The 18422-nt window shown below is 38.4% G+C and overlaps 1 protein-coding gene across 1 annotated transcript in view; it reads left to right on the top strand.

Annotated features, from left to right (window-relative positions):
- HIPK3 (homeodomain interacting protein kinase 3) overlaps nucleotides 1–18422 on the top strand; it is a gene marked incomplete at its 5' end in the record, with an annotated part of 57386 nt that overhangs the window by 33596 nt on the left and 5368 nt on the right. Inside the window, 13 exons of the mRNA XM_084262917.1 lie at nucleotides 52–175; nucleotides 4197–4316; nucleotides 6357–6443; nucleotides 7284–7468; nucleotides 8151–8310; nucleotides 8678–8801; nucleotides 12169–12290; nucleotides 12453–12577; nucleotides 12695–12856; nucleotides 13842–14138; nucleotides 14994–15134; nucleotides 17396–17631; nucleotides 17904–18031. Of these exons, the coding sequence (XP_084119043.1) occupies nucleotides 52–175; nucleotides 4197–4316; nucleotides 6357–6443; nucleotides 7284–7468; nucleotides 8151–8310; nucleotides 8678–8801; nucleotides 12169–12290; nucleotides 12453–12577; nucleotides 12695–12856; nucleotides 13842–14138; nucleotides 14994–15134; nucleotides 17396–17631; nucleotides 17904–18031 (2011 nt within the window). The remainder of the gene's footprint in view (nucleotides 1–51; nucleotides 176–4196; nucleotides 4317–6356; nucleotides 6444–7283; nucleotides 7469–8150; nucleotides 8311–8677; nucleotides 8802–12168; nucleotides 12291–12452; nucleotides 12578–12694; nucleotides 12857–13841; nucleotides 14139–14993; nucleotides 15135–17395; nucleotides 17632–17903; nucleotides 18032–18422) is intronic.

Raw genomic sequence — 18422 nt, 5'->3', positions numbered from 1 at the left:
TTACTTTTTTTCACTAAGGAAAAAAATTCAGTAACCGTGTTTAATTTGCAGAGCACCAGAGATCATACTGGGATTGCCGTTTTGTGAAGCCATAGACATGTGGTCATTAGGGTGTGTGATTGCAGAGCTGTTTCTTGGATGGCCACTGTACCCAGGAGCACTGGAATATGACCAGGTAGTAGAATAAATTTCACAAGCATATGCACACTTTCTGCAACTTAAGAATTTCATATCATTAAATCCAGGATTTCAAATGTTAATATCCCCTGTTAAGTAGTATTTCTTCAAGTCTGTCAATGCTTTTAGTTTAGTCTTACTGATTTTCCTAGAAACATAAATCCTGTTTCCAGACCAAACTGTATATTCTGCTGCTTTTCTGAATTAAAATTTAAATCGTCCTTTTGGGTTTTTTCCTATCTTGCAAAGTAAACGTGGCCACTATCATTGCATTCTAACCCCTCACTTGCCATGAACAGGGTTGACACTGGCATGTCTGTTCAGGTGTCAGGAATAGTTCTCTTCTGAATACTTCCTGATGCTTTCTTGAAATTCAGCATAGCTCAAACATTTGAGAGCCTGTACTTTGAGGAACAAGAATCAACTGTCCTAGGTCATAGTAATACTTGAGATAAGTAATGGTAAAGCTTGAAGCTGTGCCTTTGCATTGTTGGAGATTTTAACTACTGATGACACTGATGTTAGTGAGTTGACTTAAAGTTATTTCTAATGAAAGGTGTAGAACATCTTCTATTTAAAAGACTTACAACAGAGAAGTCTTATTTTTCTAGCATAATGTGGAAACTTGGGAGGAATATATTAGCATTCTGACTATCCCCGCCTGGTTGTGAACTGTGAAGCAATCTCCTGAAGATCCCAGGTGTAACAACACTGGCCTGTTACCAACTTCTACATCTTTAATTCAAGATTAATTTTAGGGGCAGTTTCTCCAGCATTGTTACTCAAATTCGGATGTTCATGTAGAAGATCTTTTGGCTGTCTGTGCTTGCTTATCACACCTACTTTTCTAAAGATCCTTTTGTTAAAACCATGGTCAGGGAAAAAAACATTTTTTTTTTTGGGTGTTGATTTTGGTAACATTTCATATTTCAGTTTCCATCCTTTACACAAATTTCAGTGTTTCATGTGTGAGAAGTAAGCTATGAGTGGAACATGGTTTGAGGCTTTGATGCATTTAGAAGACCTTGTGCAAGGTATGGCTGTTAAAATGGAAAATGAGAGGAAGCAATTAATGATATAATTCATTATGTTATTTAAGGAAAAATAAAAGGCATTTGTTTTTGGAAAGAATCTCTAATACTGTCTCACATTTCCAAGAACTTGGCAAATTTATTTACTACTTACTTTAAAAAAACAAAACACAAAACTTGCAGGAGAAGATCTGGACTTTCAAAAACTTAAGTCCCAAAATGCTTAATTTCCAGAATTACTTTTGCTGTTGACCCTGTACTGTGTTAAGAAGCTGTTAAAAGGGATGTTACTGTGGGTGAGGAAGGACCTGCAAGCCCGGCTTATGATCTTGTGATCATGATCTCTCACACACACAAAAAAAAAAAAAAAAGGTAGATGAGGTACTTAGGGATATGGTTTGTTTAGCATAGCACAGGAATGGTTGGACTTGATTATCTTAAAGGTCCTTTCCAACCTTGTGATTCTGTGACATGGACAGATGTTGCTTCTGGATGTGGAATGTGGGTTTGGACCACATCTTCAGTCACTTACAATGCAGTGGAGGCTTGAATGGTGGAGCTTGCTGCCCATGTCCCAGTTTTTTCCTCAAATTAACTTATAAATTGTCATGATGGCAGCAGCCCAGCCTGTTAATGGTGCCAACGGGCTTGTGTAGCTGTGAGCCTCTGACTTTTGTACAGAGCACAGTAGCAGTCTGAAGCCCAATCTCGTAAGTATGAGGATGTGTTTTCAGTATAGTAGAGTCTCAGTTGAAAAGACAAGACCTTCTTTCCCTCGCTGCACTTCAGCCATCTTGGGACATACAAAACCCAGGCAGATGAAGGCAGGCTCGTACAGTGTGCAGAGCACCTACCTTTGTAGCACTTGTTGGCTCAGCTTTTCTCAGATTTAGACAGCTGGGTCCTTATGATAGCGTATTCCTGTCACTTGTATCTCACTGGTGTGGGCCCACAGCCAACATGTCTCGACCTCTAGCTGCTGCCAGACAGTGCACGTAAACAGCAGTTTCTCCAGTGACATTCATGCTGTACTTCATGCCAAGGACTGCATGGATTAGGGGTCAATTTTGCCCATAAGATTTTGTTTGCTTTATGAGTGAATAGTGAGTTTAAAGGACATTAGTTAGACGCATCATTCAGTTTTCATCCATTAATAACTCATCTAACAACAATCAGGAGGTATCATTTAATAGCTTGTCTAGGAACTTGTCTGATCTTTGATAGAGAAGTTGTGGTGGAAGAGGAGCTGTAACCTCAATTTGATTCAGGGTTTTACTCAGTGTACATGAATGTAGCAGTTGCAAGAGATGGTTCCCAAGGAAATTCCTTTCCTCCTGCTACATGGTATGTGTCACTGAGTAAACAGACAGGCAAGGGATTTCTGCTGCATTTCCCCCTGCCCCCCTGGCATGTGGCAACCAACATGCCAGGTCTTGAAAGGAAGCTCTTAGTTACTATATTCATTTGTGATTATATCCAGTAACAGCTGTACTTCTCAGTGGAAAATAGCCATGTCTTCTGAGGTTTAATACTCATTAAAAACAGGCACAGGTGCTTAACTGCCAGATTTTTGAATAAAAGCATTGTCTTTACACACACATGCACGCACACACCCCACCTAATTCCTACGACTTTATAACTTAGAAAACAACTAAATGATCTAGAAAGAGTTCTGGTCAGAGTGGGATTCTTTTTACTACATGATGTAGGGAATTATGGAGGATGCAGAGTACCGAAAGTTGGCAGCGTTGCATTTAGTTCCTCCCTGCTTTGATCTGTCACTATTGTTTCAGCAGAGGCCTTGTGTGTGTCTTTCCTTGTTACCGCCCTTCAGCTTTTCTCTTCATCAGTACTACTAGCACTCAAGTGCACTGTCTTCCACTGAATTCAGCTCCCAGTTTCTGGTTTGGTGGTATTTCACTGCTCTCCTTTTAACTTTTTTCCCCCTTTTTTCTGTTCTCTCTCATTCCCTGGCTGCTCCACCTTTTCCAGGGGCAGGCCCACCTCAGTAGCCCCTCTGGAGGCATGGGACCCTTCCCAAGACCCTTCAGCCCTTGATCCCCTCAGACCTTCAGCCCTGGCTGCTGGAATATCTACTCTCTCCATCCCAACCTACAGTTTTAAATTATTGCCAATTATTCTTCCAATTCACCTTTCTTGAAGGGTTTTTTTTTTAAATTATTTTTAAAGAAATATTGCTTCTGAGGTAACTGTCCCCTTGTACAGTCAGTTAACATTGCAGGCACAGTAATTAAAAACATACCATAATGTCTTGATTCAACAGATTTCTGTTGAAGCCTTGAATCTTAACTCTTTTAGGTAATACTTTGTGTCATCAACTATAAGAAAGGTAATGAAAAATGCATAGTAAGTTGTCTTCTAAAACAAATGTTTGTTAATAATTGCAGTGGAAAAGAGCATCTGACCATTTCAGACATACAGCTAGTCCATTCCCATTGCATTTGATAGCAGATTTTCTGAGGCAAGGATGTATTTGCTTTCCAAGCAGAACATTTGCTTGAAATGCAGGTGTGTCAGATGTGTAAAAGACTGATACACTGTGAACAGCACATGGAAAGGATTTTTGTAGAAAAAAATCACCAGACTTCTGCACTCAAGCAAAGCACTCTACTAATTTTCCTGTTTGGAATGAACATATTACATTTAGGATTTGAAGGGGTTGAGGAGGTAATGACAGCTACTCTCCCCAACTCCTCATTTCTGTGACCAAACTTTAAAAGCTTGCTTATATAGGTCACTTCAGAGATTTTTTTTTTATGTATGGCTTTCTCTGAGAGATGGAGAGACCAGTATCAAGCCCTCAGTGTTAGGTTTCTCTACTATGTTAGACGTAATTGTCAAGCTACGGTGCTCTGAGGGTGGTTCATTTTGCCATTTTTTAGAAGAAATTACAAGTTTTTAACTGTGTAGGTGAGATTTTGAAAATCGCAGATAAATTATTTCCCATGTTTTATTTTTCTTCCCCAGATTCGTTACATTTCACAGACTCAAGGTTTGCCAGGAGAGCAGCTGTTAAGCATGGGAACGAAAACTGCAAGATTTTTCTGTAGAGAAACGGATACACCATATTCTAGTTGGAGATTAAAGGTAAACAGGATAATGTAGTAGAAAACAAGATGTTATTTTCTGATCAGAGAAGCCAAGATTTACTATGATATTGTTAACTCCCTTCCACATCTCCTGTGATTTTTACCAGTCTTGCTGTGTATCATTTCTTTTTTTGCCATTCCCAAAAGCAGCGCTCCAAGCTCTGATGCCCACGCTCCCTCCCCACTGTCCAGCCCAGAGGCAAGTCCAGTGCAGCTGCCAAGCTGTGTGGTGGCTGGGTGGCCAATGCATGGGATCCAGGTGGAGAGGAGCACTGAATTCACATTAGGCATTGTATCTCCACAGGTGCTCAATGAGTTGGGTTTTTTGGTTTTCCTTTGGGGTTTTTTTTTTCCCCTCTTGCTTTTTGCTTCACTCCACTTGGAAGAACTTGTCTCCAAGGCCTGAGGTGCTCTGTCAAAATGGCTTCAGGACCAGAGGTTCCTGGTAGGAAGGGGTTTAAGAAACAACATGACTGCGTACAGCTCATTTCTTTCAGATCTCACGCTAAAACAGTCTTTGACTGAAAGCTGTAATACAATTAAAGAAACATTAAATAGAAGGCAACATTAAATAGAAAATGTACTTTTTTGGTCTGCCCCCCCTTACCCTCTTTCTCTCTAAGCAGCATTATGGAACACTGGCCCTAAGCAGAGCTTTTACTTCCTATGCACATTTTTGATTTTTTTTTTTTTTTAATTGTACTGCTTCACTGCACTGCTTCAGGGAATTCACAGAGGTTTTGTGGAGTCAGGAAACAGTTACAGTTGACATAAAACTTCTATGGTAACAAACAGCTGAGGAGCTCAAAGCACAAGTTGCGTAACTCTCCATGGTAATTTGGTAAATCCCTGGCGTGCGTTGGACCAAGTGGCTGGGGCCGTTGCTGCTCTGCCGTAACACTGCTGGCTCGGGTTATGTAAGGATCCTCTGATTCTACCATCCTGATTATTCCAGTTTTCTGTTTTTTTTTCAGGTGGTTGGTCATTAGGTGGCTGTTTACATCTGGCTTCTCCATATCGGAGAACCTTAAGTTCTTGATGCAAAACCCCTTCCCCATTTTCAGAAGTTATTACCTCTCAGAGAGTAGATCTGTCTCACAGCAGACTAAATGCTGTTTTAGGGGAAGGAAGAAGATTTGGTACAGACTATTGGCCTTTACTTGTGGTTTTTGTCAAAGTTAGTTTTGGAAACTTTATTGTAATCTGTATGTTTAAAAAGTGTTCTTCCCTGCAGTTCTGCCTTGCCTCCTACAACATGGACTCTTAAAATCTGTCTCCTGGTGCTGTCTGTGTTGAAGGAGGAAAATTGTAACAGAAAATGGTATTCCAGCTTGTAAATCACTGATATGTGATTGCCTTCCTTCTCTGGGACTTGATTGTTTTTTTCTTACTTCAGTACTTTAAAATACTTACACTAACTGTTGTGTATACAAAGGGATAGAAGTATAAAAATAAGAAAAGAGAAAGCAAAGCGAAACTGAACAGAACCTGCCTGGGTTTTGTGGGGGTTTTTCTCCTGTTGTTTGGGTTCTGGGTGTTGGTTTTGTTGGGATTTTAGGTGCTGGGTTGAGTTTTTTGGGGTTTTGGGTATGGGGTTTGTTTTTTTTTGGTTGGTTGGTTGGTTTTTGGGCTTTGGGTTTTTTTACATTGATATGATGGTGCTGCAGTTTGGAGTTAAAAGTCTGAATTTAAGGAAATGTATGAAATACAAATAACAAAAAACCTGAGAAATGCAAAACTGTAAGCACAGGAGAGAGATTCATTACGCAGTGTTCTGCTAGGCTTTCAGCATTTCCTGCAGCCATCTATTGTAATCCAGTACTGTGATCATTCAGATGTGAGATTCGGTAGTTTTTGTATTTCAATTTAGGAAATGAAAGTAGTCAGCAGAGCAGCACACATCTACAATTGAAATAGAATTATTAAAAAAAAAAAAAACACAAAAAACCAAGCCCAGGTTTATTAGGCTGGTAAATATGTAAGCTATAAGTGTCCTTTATCCTCACCTGAAAACTCAACTTTCCTTTTCTTTTTTGAGACATTGGAAGAGCACGAGGCAGAGACAGGTATGAAGTCTAAAGAGGCCAGAAAGTATATTTTCAGGAGTTTGGATGATATAGTGCATGTGAGTACTAAAGCATTCTTCCTTTGCCAAAGATATGTGTGATTTTAAAGCATTTTACTAGTTTGGAGTAAACGCCTTTTAGAATGTTATTTGTTGTGTGTTAGTCCTATCCATTATCCTCTGTATGTTACTTGGAGGAAATTGTCCAGCTTTGCCCATCCTCTGGGATTTTTATGAAGATCTTCCTTTGTCATTGTCTGTGTTTAAACAATGGTAATTGTCCTTGCTTTAATTTTATGTATCATGTATACTTTCTCTTCTACCTTATCTGCCATTCTGGGTAACAGTGAATGCTTATGGATCCTGCTATCTTCACTATATAATGTCCAATATAATTCTCCTATCCTCAATATAATTATTTGTTTTCTTTTTATTAAGAAAATCTTAATTAACTCTTTCCACACTTTTCTTTAGTTTTATTACTCGCTAGTCAATAACAAAAGGAAATTCTTCATTCTGTTCCATATCTTGAAAAGCCTTTTGCAAGATTGACATTAAAACACATTTGAAATTCTGTTTTAAAGTCTACCGCAGTAGTTTAAGTTAAACCATATAAGGATCTTTATCCCAAATCTTGCTTTCTAAATTCCAAGTCAGTGTGGAATAAATCCTTCAAGTCTTTTTAGCTGGGGAGGGGACGAGGGGAGTAGTACATGTGTGTGTTTGTGCACGCAGAAAAAAGTCACCAATTCCAAGCCAACCATACTGAGAAAAGCTAGTGGATTCACCGTGCTCCACACGACAAACTTAGTGCATTTAGTGTTTTACAGGAGAAAGCAGTAACAGGAAAAGTTAAACCAGTATGCCTGTCTTCTGTTTGACTGTTTTGATCAATGCCAGGTGAACATGGTGATGGATTTGGAAGGAAGTGACCTGTTGGCAGAGAAGGCGGATAGGAGGGAATTTGTCAGTCTGTTGAAGAAAATGTTGCTGATTGACGCTGATTTAAGAATCACTCCAGCTGAGACCCTGAACCATTCTTTTGTTACCATGAAGCACCTCCTTGATTTTCCTCATAGCAACCAGTATGTAACACACAAAAATTTTTTCAAATCTTCATTGTAGTGATTCATGCATATGATAGTGTTTCATCTGCTGTCAGAGAGAAATAACTTTTGTCATTTTTTGTAACATCTTATTCAAGTGCTAGCGATACTAGACATATCTGTTTGGTTGAAGAAGCAGAGTATTGTGGGTGGGTTTGGGTTTTTTTTTCTGAAAAGTAACATTTAGAGCTGTAGATTTTGAAGCTGCCATTTGTATATGCTTGATTTGATAAAATTTGAACACTGCAGAAACTTGGGCTTGATTTTTGGAAGTGTGCAGAGCCTTAGTTCCTGTCAGTCGTTGAGAGCTAGGCTAGGCAGTTCCTCTTCAGAGGAGGAAAGGGGTGAAGTCTTTTAACTGAAAGAAAAAGCTTTCCAGCCAATTAGTTTGTTGTCCTTTTTGCTTGTAACTAGTTAGAAAATAGTGTTATACACAAGGAACAGAAAGTAGCAGTATTTGTCTTGATTTTAAAATATGCATTACAAAAGCTTGACATGGTAACAACAGTTTTTCTTTTCTCTACCTCTGTTTAAGATGCTGTTCTGTGGCACTGGGAGCTATGGTCTTTGACCTATTTTTTTTCCTTGTTCTGCAGAACCATTTTGCACATTTGACTATGTGAAATACTAATGAAAGCACCTTATTTTCTGGTTTTGATAGAGTGAAGTCCTGTTTTCATATCATGGATGTTTGCAAATGCAGATCAAACTTGTATGACTTAAGTAATGGCAATAAAACATCACTTATGAGACCAGTTGCCTCAGGCGGCGCAGCTAACCTGACTGCGAGCTTTACCAAGATTGGTCCAGTAAGAAGTCAGGTAAACCCAATTTTTATTATTATATTTTTTTAAAATATAAATTCAATTAATGCAGTTTCTCTAATTTTATAATTGAAAACGTGCATCTAGTAAAGTGACAAAATTTTATGGCTTTTACGCTCATCTTTCCTAATGTTTTCTTAAACAAAACCCCAACCGCTGAGCATTCAGTATGTTCTAAAACCAAGTCGCAAACGGGGAGGGGGGCGAAGCGGCACCATCGCAACGCAGTGCTGTATTACAGTGCCCTCCGGTGGCCACACGGGATCGCTTCCCGTGGAATGTAGTGTACGTTTTTCATGTAAACAAGCGTGTGAGGTTTAGATTCACAGTTATAATGTTGCCTGTATTGAATCTGTTCCCATAGGCATTGACTGCATCTGCACATTCAGTTTTGCACCAAGGGATACCACTGCAGGCGGGATCTGCTCAGTTTGGTTGCGGTGATGTTTTCCAACAGGCATTGATAATCTGTCCTCCGACTCTTCAAGGTATGTTTAACTTCAGAAATTGTTACAGGCTTGAAATATGAGCTGTCTGTTAGCAGCATTCGAGTTTTCCACTATATGCACTTAAGCTATGTATTTAAAAGAACTTATGTCATAAATAATGAGCATGTTAAGTCAGATCCAGATACATCATACCTTTCTGAAATAAATGACAAGTCAGCATCTGTGGAAAATCCTCAGTCCATCTGCATACAGCATACGTATGTGTGTGTATGTATATATCTACCTTGGATAAAATAGAGGGTCACAGTCTGGAAGTGGAAGCTGAAGCAAGAAAGGAGTATATTCTGAAATAAATTTTGTTGAGGAGACAAAGATGAGAGGAAATCAGTGTTGTGGTAGGGTTTTGATGATGTGAGATATTTTAGTTTCTTTTGTGGTGGCTATGTGTGGTGGGGGATGTTCATTGGTTTGGTTTTGGTGGTACACTTGGGATTTTTGTGATGGCGTTTTGTGTTGAGTGTTTTTGATTGGTTTTGTTCCCCCTCCCTGTCCCCCCACTACAACCTTAGGGATAAGGGTAAGAAAAAGGTAACAATTTTTGTTAATAAAATTGAGGTTCTTATTGGACTTCTAAGTGATCATTTAATAAAACATCCTGAAAGTTAGGGGCTTCATTTAAAGATGTAACTGCCCTACATAAACAGCATCACATTTACTGTCCTGCAATTATAATGCTAAATAGACCTGCTGCAGCTTTCTGATGGCTGAAAAACACATAACTAAATCTTTGAGGATGACGTTTGCATCATGCTGTGAGGTGGAAAGAGCAGCTTGGCTGAATTCTCCTGCTTTACAAAGGAGGAGGTTGTTTTAAGCATACAGTTTTATATTTATAGAAGGAGATAATTGTCTGAGGGCTCAATTGTCAGAGATACTTGGAAGACTGTGAGGTGGAACAAGCACGCAATCCTTTACACAGGAAAACGACCAAATAAGCGTATGCATCTCTAGGTAGGACACAGGCTAATACATTTGACCTTTGTTTTCCTAAACAAAGGTTATGTACATCATACAAGCATAAATCTTATTTTTTGGAAGTCTTCAAAACCTCATTTAGTTCTCTGAATGTATCAAGCAAAACTTGGGTTTTTTTCTATATATTGCATGCTGTTCAAAAAGGAGCTGATGGAAAAAATGTCTGTCTTATTCTAGTAATGGTCGTTTCTGGAGAGGGAAAGGTAGTTTATATTGTTTGCTTATTCAATTAGCTTGATTATAATCTTCATCTCCAAATACATGTGTGTTTGTTCCACCTCGCAGGTACGTGATGAGACCATATGCGATGGTATCTTCCCTAACATCCTCTCTCCCATATGCTAGTTTTAGATTATTTCTTATCTCTAGGGTGGAGCTTGAGTGACTCTAGTCATACTTTTGTTATGATTGGTGTAAAATTCTCTGGATTTGTGTTTAAAATTACAGACTAACAAAATTCAGAGCATTTGCTCAGTGGACAGTGAGTGTACCTTGGAGGTGGGTAGCCTTTGGAATGAGGGTGTGTTTTTGTATCATAATGATATTACAGTGAGCATAGTTCTCTAAAAAGATAGAATTTTGTCAAATACATGACAGGTTGTGTGCCGAGGGTAACAAGAAAGGAGCTTATTAGTTCCGTCTTAACCTTGAAGTTCCCATATTGTCACAGAGCCTGGCCATGATGTCTCCTCACCACTCTGCTCCATCCTTCGTGTAGCTATCTTAGGGTCAAAACGTCAAGCTCCCCTGATGTTGCTAACCTTGAAGATTGCCTTGGAACTTATTGTGCAAAGGATGTTTATGAACTTACAGTGACAAGGATGCTTGGCGTGTCAGTTGCTCATCACCCTGGAATGTTTCTTGATTGCTGAACCTTTCTTTAAAATGTGAACACAAATTTATTTTCTAAATTACCTCCAGCAATTATCCCACAATGCTTTACACAATGGCATATTCCATACTTTAAAACCCTACTGTCTTCATTATACCCAGATGAATAAAGTGTTAATAGGAAGGGAAACAGGACAGGTAAATACTTCCTCAGTGATCTGCATACTGTATTGTTAGCGTGATGATAAATTTCCAAATTTAAATTCTGCTACAGGTTGAATGAAGGTGAGATATTGTTTTCATCAAATAGGTGACAAGTTGAGTTTCTGGCATGGAGGGAAGGGGACATTAATGGTATCTGGCTGTGCTTCAACGTTTCTCTGCTTGGCTGCTCTGTCAAGTACCTGAAGTGCTAAAGCTTGCTACTTCTGGCAGAGTTGAGATGTTGCTGTTCTAGATGGCAGTGTGGAAAAAAATTAGTTAACAGTGTTTCAAAATTAAATACTTTGAATGGCATATTTATAACTTAGTGTCGTGATATGAGCACCGAATTGTATCTGATGATGATTTTCTTTCATCCTTGGTCATAAAGATTTAAAAAATAATCAACAATTTAATCTTTAGTGTAGTAGTTCTTTAGTAGTTATCTCCAAATATCTGTTGCTTAGCCTTTAACTAAAGCACAAGACACAAAGTGTATTTAGAAGATGAAATATTTGCCTAGCTATTATTTTCTTCTAACATAGCTGTTCCTTTGCAGTATCTGTTGAAAAACAATCCTCTTTCATTTTAGTTTAACATTATTATGTCAATAATTATTAGTATTATTAAAAAGCGTAGCACTGCTATATATCTGTTACTTTCCTGTGACAATAACAAAATCTATACAGACCATGAGATGCAACTTTTTCTGGTTATGCTCTTGTAATATTCCAGCAGTGCTGCTGCTTGTGTTGTTTTGGTAAAGGGAATAATAGGATTACGGATTCTACTGCAAATATCTGATGACCTACACAGAATATTTTACACTGTTTCCCACGGAAGTGTTGATAACAAATTAGGGGCATTATACATGTGGCATTGCCAGTTATAAAAGCGAAGAGGCATGGGTTTCAGCTAGACAGAAGTCCAGAACTTGAGAGAGTCATCCAGGAGTCAGCTGTGAGAAGCTTTGAAATTCTGCTTACTTTTGTGTGCTTCTGTTCAAATACTTTTAAGGTAATTTATGATAAAGTATAAAACACTTAGCTTTGCAAACTTTCTGCCAAAGTCCTTCTGCTTTCTAGTAGTCTGTTTCCAAATAGTAGCTATTGGCAGTTCTTTCTGGAAATTACAGCATCAGACATTTATGCTGATGCGTAATGGCACAAAAATATCTTAGGCCTTGATTTATTTGGTTTGAAAGTCTAAATTTTGGAATTAAGTCATAAACACATGAAGAAAAAATAGTAAAATGTTGTGGAAGTTTGCACTCTGCTCGGCGGAAATACGCGAGACTGGTGTTTTGATTAAAGCTCGTGTATGTTTTTCTCCCTATTAGGAATTCCTACAAACCACAGTAAGCCCACCAGTTTCTCCCTGAGGGTGGATAATGCAGTTCCTTTGGTGACCCAAGCCCACGCAATTCAGCCACTACAGATTCGAGCAGGAATCCTTTCTCAGGTTGGTTTTTACTTTTAGTGTAGAAGTCTTACTTGTTTTGCTATTAGTTTGCAAATATTTTTGCCCCATTGCAGTCCCAGTTCTTCTGTTCTGTGCTGAACTGCAAGTTGTTCTTTGCATCATGAAATCTTGCATCATGAAATCTTCTCTGCCTTACAACAGACATGGTCAAATCAGACCCAGCAAATACTGGTTCCTACATGGCAGCAAGTAGCGCCGGTGGCAGGTCCTGCTACATCTCTGGCCTCTGATCCTGTGGCTGGCCCACAGAGGCTTGGAGACTGGGGGTAAGTCTGCATATTTTAGCGCAATACCTTAATGGCATTGGTTTAACAAGGTCAACAGATGCGATGCAAATGACTTGTAACGTAAAATTTCCTTTTCTTTTTTCTCTCCTCTCTCAGGAAGATGATTACCCAGGGCACCCATTACAATTCAGTGATCCCACAGCCTCTTTTAACACATCAGATAACTTTGTCTGCCCCTCAGCCAATTAGTGTGGGCATTGCACATGTTGTCTGGCCTCAGCCTGCAGCTACTAAGAGGAACAAACTGTGTCAGAACAGGTTGGTAGAATATTTCTGACACTCAGAGATGGTGTGTGTGTATTTGCTGTTCAGTGGGCGAGGGAATAACCTATAAAAGTGGCATGCTTGTTAGTGACAATTGTGCTGAAATGGTCTTTTGGGAAAATTTGTTCTTTCTGCTCTAAGTTTTCTATGTTATTTTGGTACACAGGCTAGATGGAAAAATACTTGCAATAGTAGGAGGTTGTAGTTCCTGTTGATTAGTATGCATGTGCCTATCATAACAAAGTCATCTTTACAGCCTTTGGGAAGGTATGAGAATACATTGAGGTAGCTCTAATGAGATATTCCTAAGCTTATGTGCATGAGGATATATAAGCTTTAGACAACTAAAAATAAAGAGACACTATATAACAGGGTTGCAACGTGCTTTACAGTCATCTTAAGAATAGTCTGTCTTTCACTGACAGCCAAAAATATTTCAGCTGCTCGCTAAACAAAATGTGCCCCACTGCACGCAAAGTATTTGCAAAGGTGTGGGGTGCTCAGAGGGAGAAACATGTGTTACAGGGGGTAATTTCAGCAGTCTCATATGCTCATACATTTCATCCAGAGGCTACCAGCTTTTAGTTTTCAGGGAGAATTCTTTCAGGAAATCTGAAAGGTTTTGGTTGCATGCTTTTTCACCCAAACGGGATTTTAGTTTCTTTTTTAATTTATAAGGAAATGGGATTTTCAATGTATTGTATTTAATGTTGTTGCAAATTTCAGTCTTAGATGTCACTAAGTTTTGATGAGGCAGCTGTTTATTAGAATGTTTTTGGATTTTTTTAAATTAATGCCTGAAGTCACATATGCCAAGTATTTATGATTCTGATTCCTGTTTCATGTTTTTCTTTGTGTTAGTTTAGAAACTTGGGGGTTTAGCCTACATTGCTTGCTTTGTTGTTGTTGAAAATCATGTAGTTTTAAGGTCTGTTGGTAAGAGATTCACTAAATCTCAAATGGTGTGTTTTCTTCACAGGAGCAATGTGTTACAAAATACCAATATCCAAAATTCAGCCTTTATATCTCCAAAGATACTTAACCTGAAGGCTGTAAAGAGAATAAGTTGTATAGAAGCACAGGACAATCATAACTCAGAAGGACAGGAAAGTAACTGTTGTGAAGCATCGGTCAGGCTGGACCCTGATTCATCTCTTTCAACCAAACAGCGCCAGGCTATCTTCATTGCCGGTTCCCCCAGCCCTGCAGTCAGCGTGATCACCATCAGCAGTGACACAGATGAAGATGACCTAGGACGAACGCATTCGCTCAGAGAGTAAGAATTGATGTTCACTTTAGTAAGGTCTTACTTAGAGAGCTGTATAAAATGAATCAGAATTAGGAAAAGACAGAATGCACTTCTAATCGAGGTTCACTAAGGAGTTAACTCTGTAGTAGCATTATTATTAAAAAGTGAAAAATGCTTTCAAAAGTCTGTCCTTAATCTTTGTACATGAGGCATTTGCAACAGGGAACAAACTATTATTTTGTAACAGATTTGGTCAAAACAGACTACTTTTAGGTCCACTGTACTTGTGTTTTGCTTAATACTGTCATACCCTGTGTATTTGTTGAAGATCAGTCTTCTGACTTTGGATAATCAGTGGTGTTACTCTAGCAGTGCATCCAGTAGGTAAGACTGTCTAGGTGAAAAAATACATCTCTAAGTATGAAAAGGTGTGCATTTGGATACAAAAGCAGATGCTGTGCGTGGTCCCCAGAGGGGTTTTGTTTCACAAAGCTATCCAAGAAGCATGTGTCATTTTATGTGAGGATCTTAAAAGTTCAGTATTTGTTTGACTTAGATTTTACTTGAAATGATTCTGAACTGGAGGAACTGTATTTTAAATCTAACCTTTGTGTGAAATGTTTCAAGGCTCTGAACTGTTGTAGTAAAATCTTGTATCTACTTGTTTTAGTATTGATTCAGTAAAAAAATCTATTTTTTAGGTTTCAAAAATTGCATGCTTGGTCCAGAATTTCCAAAAGAACTGTGAAAAAACTTGAAGTTCTGGTTTGGGTGCAAAAGAAACAAGGAATTGGGTGTTAGTTTACATTTAAAGGACCTTTTCTAATATTTGACCCAAATGGACTGAATGGTGTGTTTGCTCGCTTTCTTTTTGTGTGGCAGGTGTAAAGGTAGCCTCGACTGTGAAGCCTGCCAGAACACACTGAACATTGACCGCGTGTGCTCTCTCAGCAGCCCTGATAGCACTCTGAGTACTAGCTCCTCGGGACAGTCTAGTCCGTCTCCGTGCAAGAGATCCAACAGGTAAAAAGCTGTGCTCCTTTTAGTAAAAAAGAGAGATCCCAGTATATAGCAGACTGGTTCATGATAAAAAAATGTGGAAGTTTTGTTATGGTGCCATCTGCTGAGGCTGAGGCTTTTAAAAATGAATTTATTGGCTTACAGTTAGTTGCACAGTGTAGACTGTCCTTTTGTTGTTCCTAACAGATCTGTCTACAATGGAAGTCTTCAGAACACTGAAATTATCAACTCGTGGCATGCAACTTTCTTTAGAGCAAAAATCTTCTAAGGTTGCAGAATTAAGTAAGCCAAGGCAGGATGTGACAGATTTGAAGTTACTAGAACATCTTTAATTTTTGCACTCTCTTGTTCTCTCCTATTTTATATCTTTTATTGTAATCTTCAATGGTACTCATGCCTTTTTTCTTCTACCAAACGTAAGCTTCACTTATGTGAACTCTGTTTGTATCTTTACTATTTAACAACTTTTTAATCTTTGTTTTTGCACATTATTCAAAATTCACTCTTAGCAAAACATGCAGCATGTTTTGAGGTGTTCTGGCTGCGGCTTTTCCTCTTGTTTTGGTCCCTGACCTTCAGGTGTTAATATGTTGAAACATCAGTTGTAGCTATGAGTACTTGGCACTGCTACAAATCAGATTTCTAGATAGGAGTTCTGGGACCAAGAAACATTTGCGATACCTAGTTACTGCTATTGGTGAAAAGTTTGATTTAATCTGAGGTAGAAATCTTTTTTTTTCTTTTATTTCCCCAAGCAACTTGTGGCTACCAGAGGTGTGACCACTTTTAAAAATTTTATTCTACAGTTCATTTTCGCATTTTCTGTACAATGGCTTGATGTATGGAGAATTCAAACTCGGAACGGTTTTGTTGTGCAAGATGAATAAGATTGGAGTCTTAAACAAGCTTTTTTTTTTTTTTTTTTCCATTAAAGTATTTAAAGAGTCTGTGACAGCATGCATTGACAAGGAAATGGAACTGCTAGTCTGTATAGGCAGTTCTATTTGTTTCAAATTTTGGATAGCCTGACTTAATGATACTTTTAATGGATGACATCCACTTGGTATTCTGTAAGGCCTGAAACCTTTGGTGGGCAAATCTCTGCAGTACTGGACACTGACTGTCCTGAAAGGTGGTTGTTATTTCTGCTGTCCAGGACTGGGAAAGCATGTTCTAAGGAGGTGATGTACCTTTTGCTTGTGTAATAAATAATAGATAAAGGAGATAAATATCTTTTCTGGTAATAAACCTCATTATAAATTAGTTTCCTTTCCCAGGTTGTTTACTACTTGCTGTCTGAAAGGTATTTGGTTCTGATTCTGCTGACTGAACTGTGGTCTTGCTTCTGGAAGCTGGCATTTGCCATCTTCTCTTCCCTTTCTTCTTCTGATACAAGCATGGAGCTTCAATAAATGTTAGCGAAGGTTATTAGTATGACTTGGTTTCTCCACTTCTTTCTCCTTCCAGCTGCTTTGGTAAAAGCAGTGCTTGAATAAGTGAGTTTGCACTGTTTGACCAGCATGGATTTCACAGACCACAAGTGACAAAATAGCCACCATTGTAAAGAAGAGTTACACTTGTCTCCTTAATCTAAATATGTGAAAAAGAATCTATCAGTCATGCAGAGGCAGTTCTCTCTGGAGGCACTTCAGACACACCTAATTTTTCAGTAGATAAGGTCTAGTGTGTAACTGCAGGTGGTTGATATGCGGATGAGAGGAAGCTGCCTGCCACTGTGCGGATTGCTTCCTCGGCACGCCCTATTCCCATCCTGACTCGTGGGCTCCAGGGACGGCTTTTCGCAGACTCCGGGATGTGACTGATTTCTAGAAGGAAATTGGATCAGTGTGTTCCTCATTTACTACTGTAATAACCATAGGGAGACCTTTATGTTTTGATTCAGGAAGAAATGAAATAATCCTCTTCAACCTTTTATTGGACCTAAAAAAAATTTCTAAATTTCAGATAGTTTATGAGTAAGATATTAACTAAGAAATAAATTGCAAACTGGATGGAAGTTGGGTTACGTATTTAAGTCTTTATATAGAACTTATCTCCTTTCTTGGAGCCTTGCAATTTTTGAGTAGAAAGAGTTTGAATATTAAACTGCCATCTGAATGTCTGTTCTTGGTTAATTAAAATGTAACATATTTATCCACCTTTTGAGTAGTTTAATTTCCATTACTTTCATGTAGCAATTTAATAAAATGCATTTATATTATGAAAACTACTTGCTTCATTGCAGCACTTTTATTTTTTGATAGTATGTCAGATGATGAACAGGAAAGCGGATGTGATACGGTGGATGGTTCCCCGACTTCAGACTCTTCAGGACATGACAGCCCATTTGTGGAAAATGGCTTTGTAGCTAATACCAATAAAAATAAGGAAGCAAGAGAATCAGTTAATCCTGAAACCAAATCATCTGTCTGTACAGTAGTGGTACCACCAATGAGACTTGAAAACACGATACATCTTGATGAACAGATGGTGAATGCAGGTATGTTAGTTCAGGTGGGGTTTTTTCTTTCTAGATAAGAACAGAAATTTGAATATTTATTCAGTAGCCATACATATGAAGATTTTTACCTGCTCTTACATCTTCTAATCTGTAATAAACACTTCTGAATTATGTTGGTTTTTGACTTTCCTTGGTGTACTATTTTATTATTTTTTTTCTGGTATGCTGAAGCAAATGAAACTTTGTCTAACTTCTGTTAGAAGAGAATCATGACAACAAAAACATAACCCTGTTCATTTGTATCTTGGAAGATGCTACCTGCCAGCCGCTGAAAAAGGGTCGGGCTGTCCTGAGAAGAGTAAACCAGCCTTCTATTGTAGGAAACCGTCAGCAAAAACTGACATCAGCATTCCATCAGCAACATATAAACTTCAGTCAGGTATGTGTACTTACCTCCAAGATGTATTTTGTCTGTCTTGAGGTTCCAAACATGCTGAATGCTCACCATTTCAATTGCTGTCAATGGCAACTGCAGGTTTTCCAACAGCTTGATTACAGAAGTGTTCAAATCTTGAAAAATGGATTTCAACTTACTGGACAAGTCATAAGTATCTTTCACTTTTGGTCATTTTTTTAAAGCAGCTGACTTTATTTTCTAAGATGATAGAGAAGCCACACTGGGAAAATTATCAATGCTTACACAAAATCACAGCATAAGACAAAATGACAAATACGTTAGTGTATTTGGTTTTTCCTACATCCAAATGCTAGAATGCTCAACTGTGCAATTAAAAGCTGCTGTTATATTTTAGTCTCATTCTGTTAGTAGT

This window comes from Gallinula chloropus (assembly GCF_964237585.1).
Source record: "Gallinula chloropus genome assembly, chromosome: 4".
NCBI lineage: Eukaryota > Metazoa > Chordata > Aves > Gruiformes > Rallidae > Gallinula > Gallinula chloropus.
Note: the sequence above shows the minus strand (reverse complement) of the source record. Positions and strands in the feature narration are given on the sequence as shown.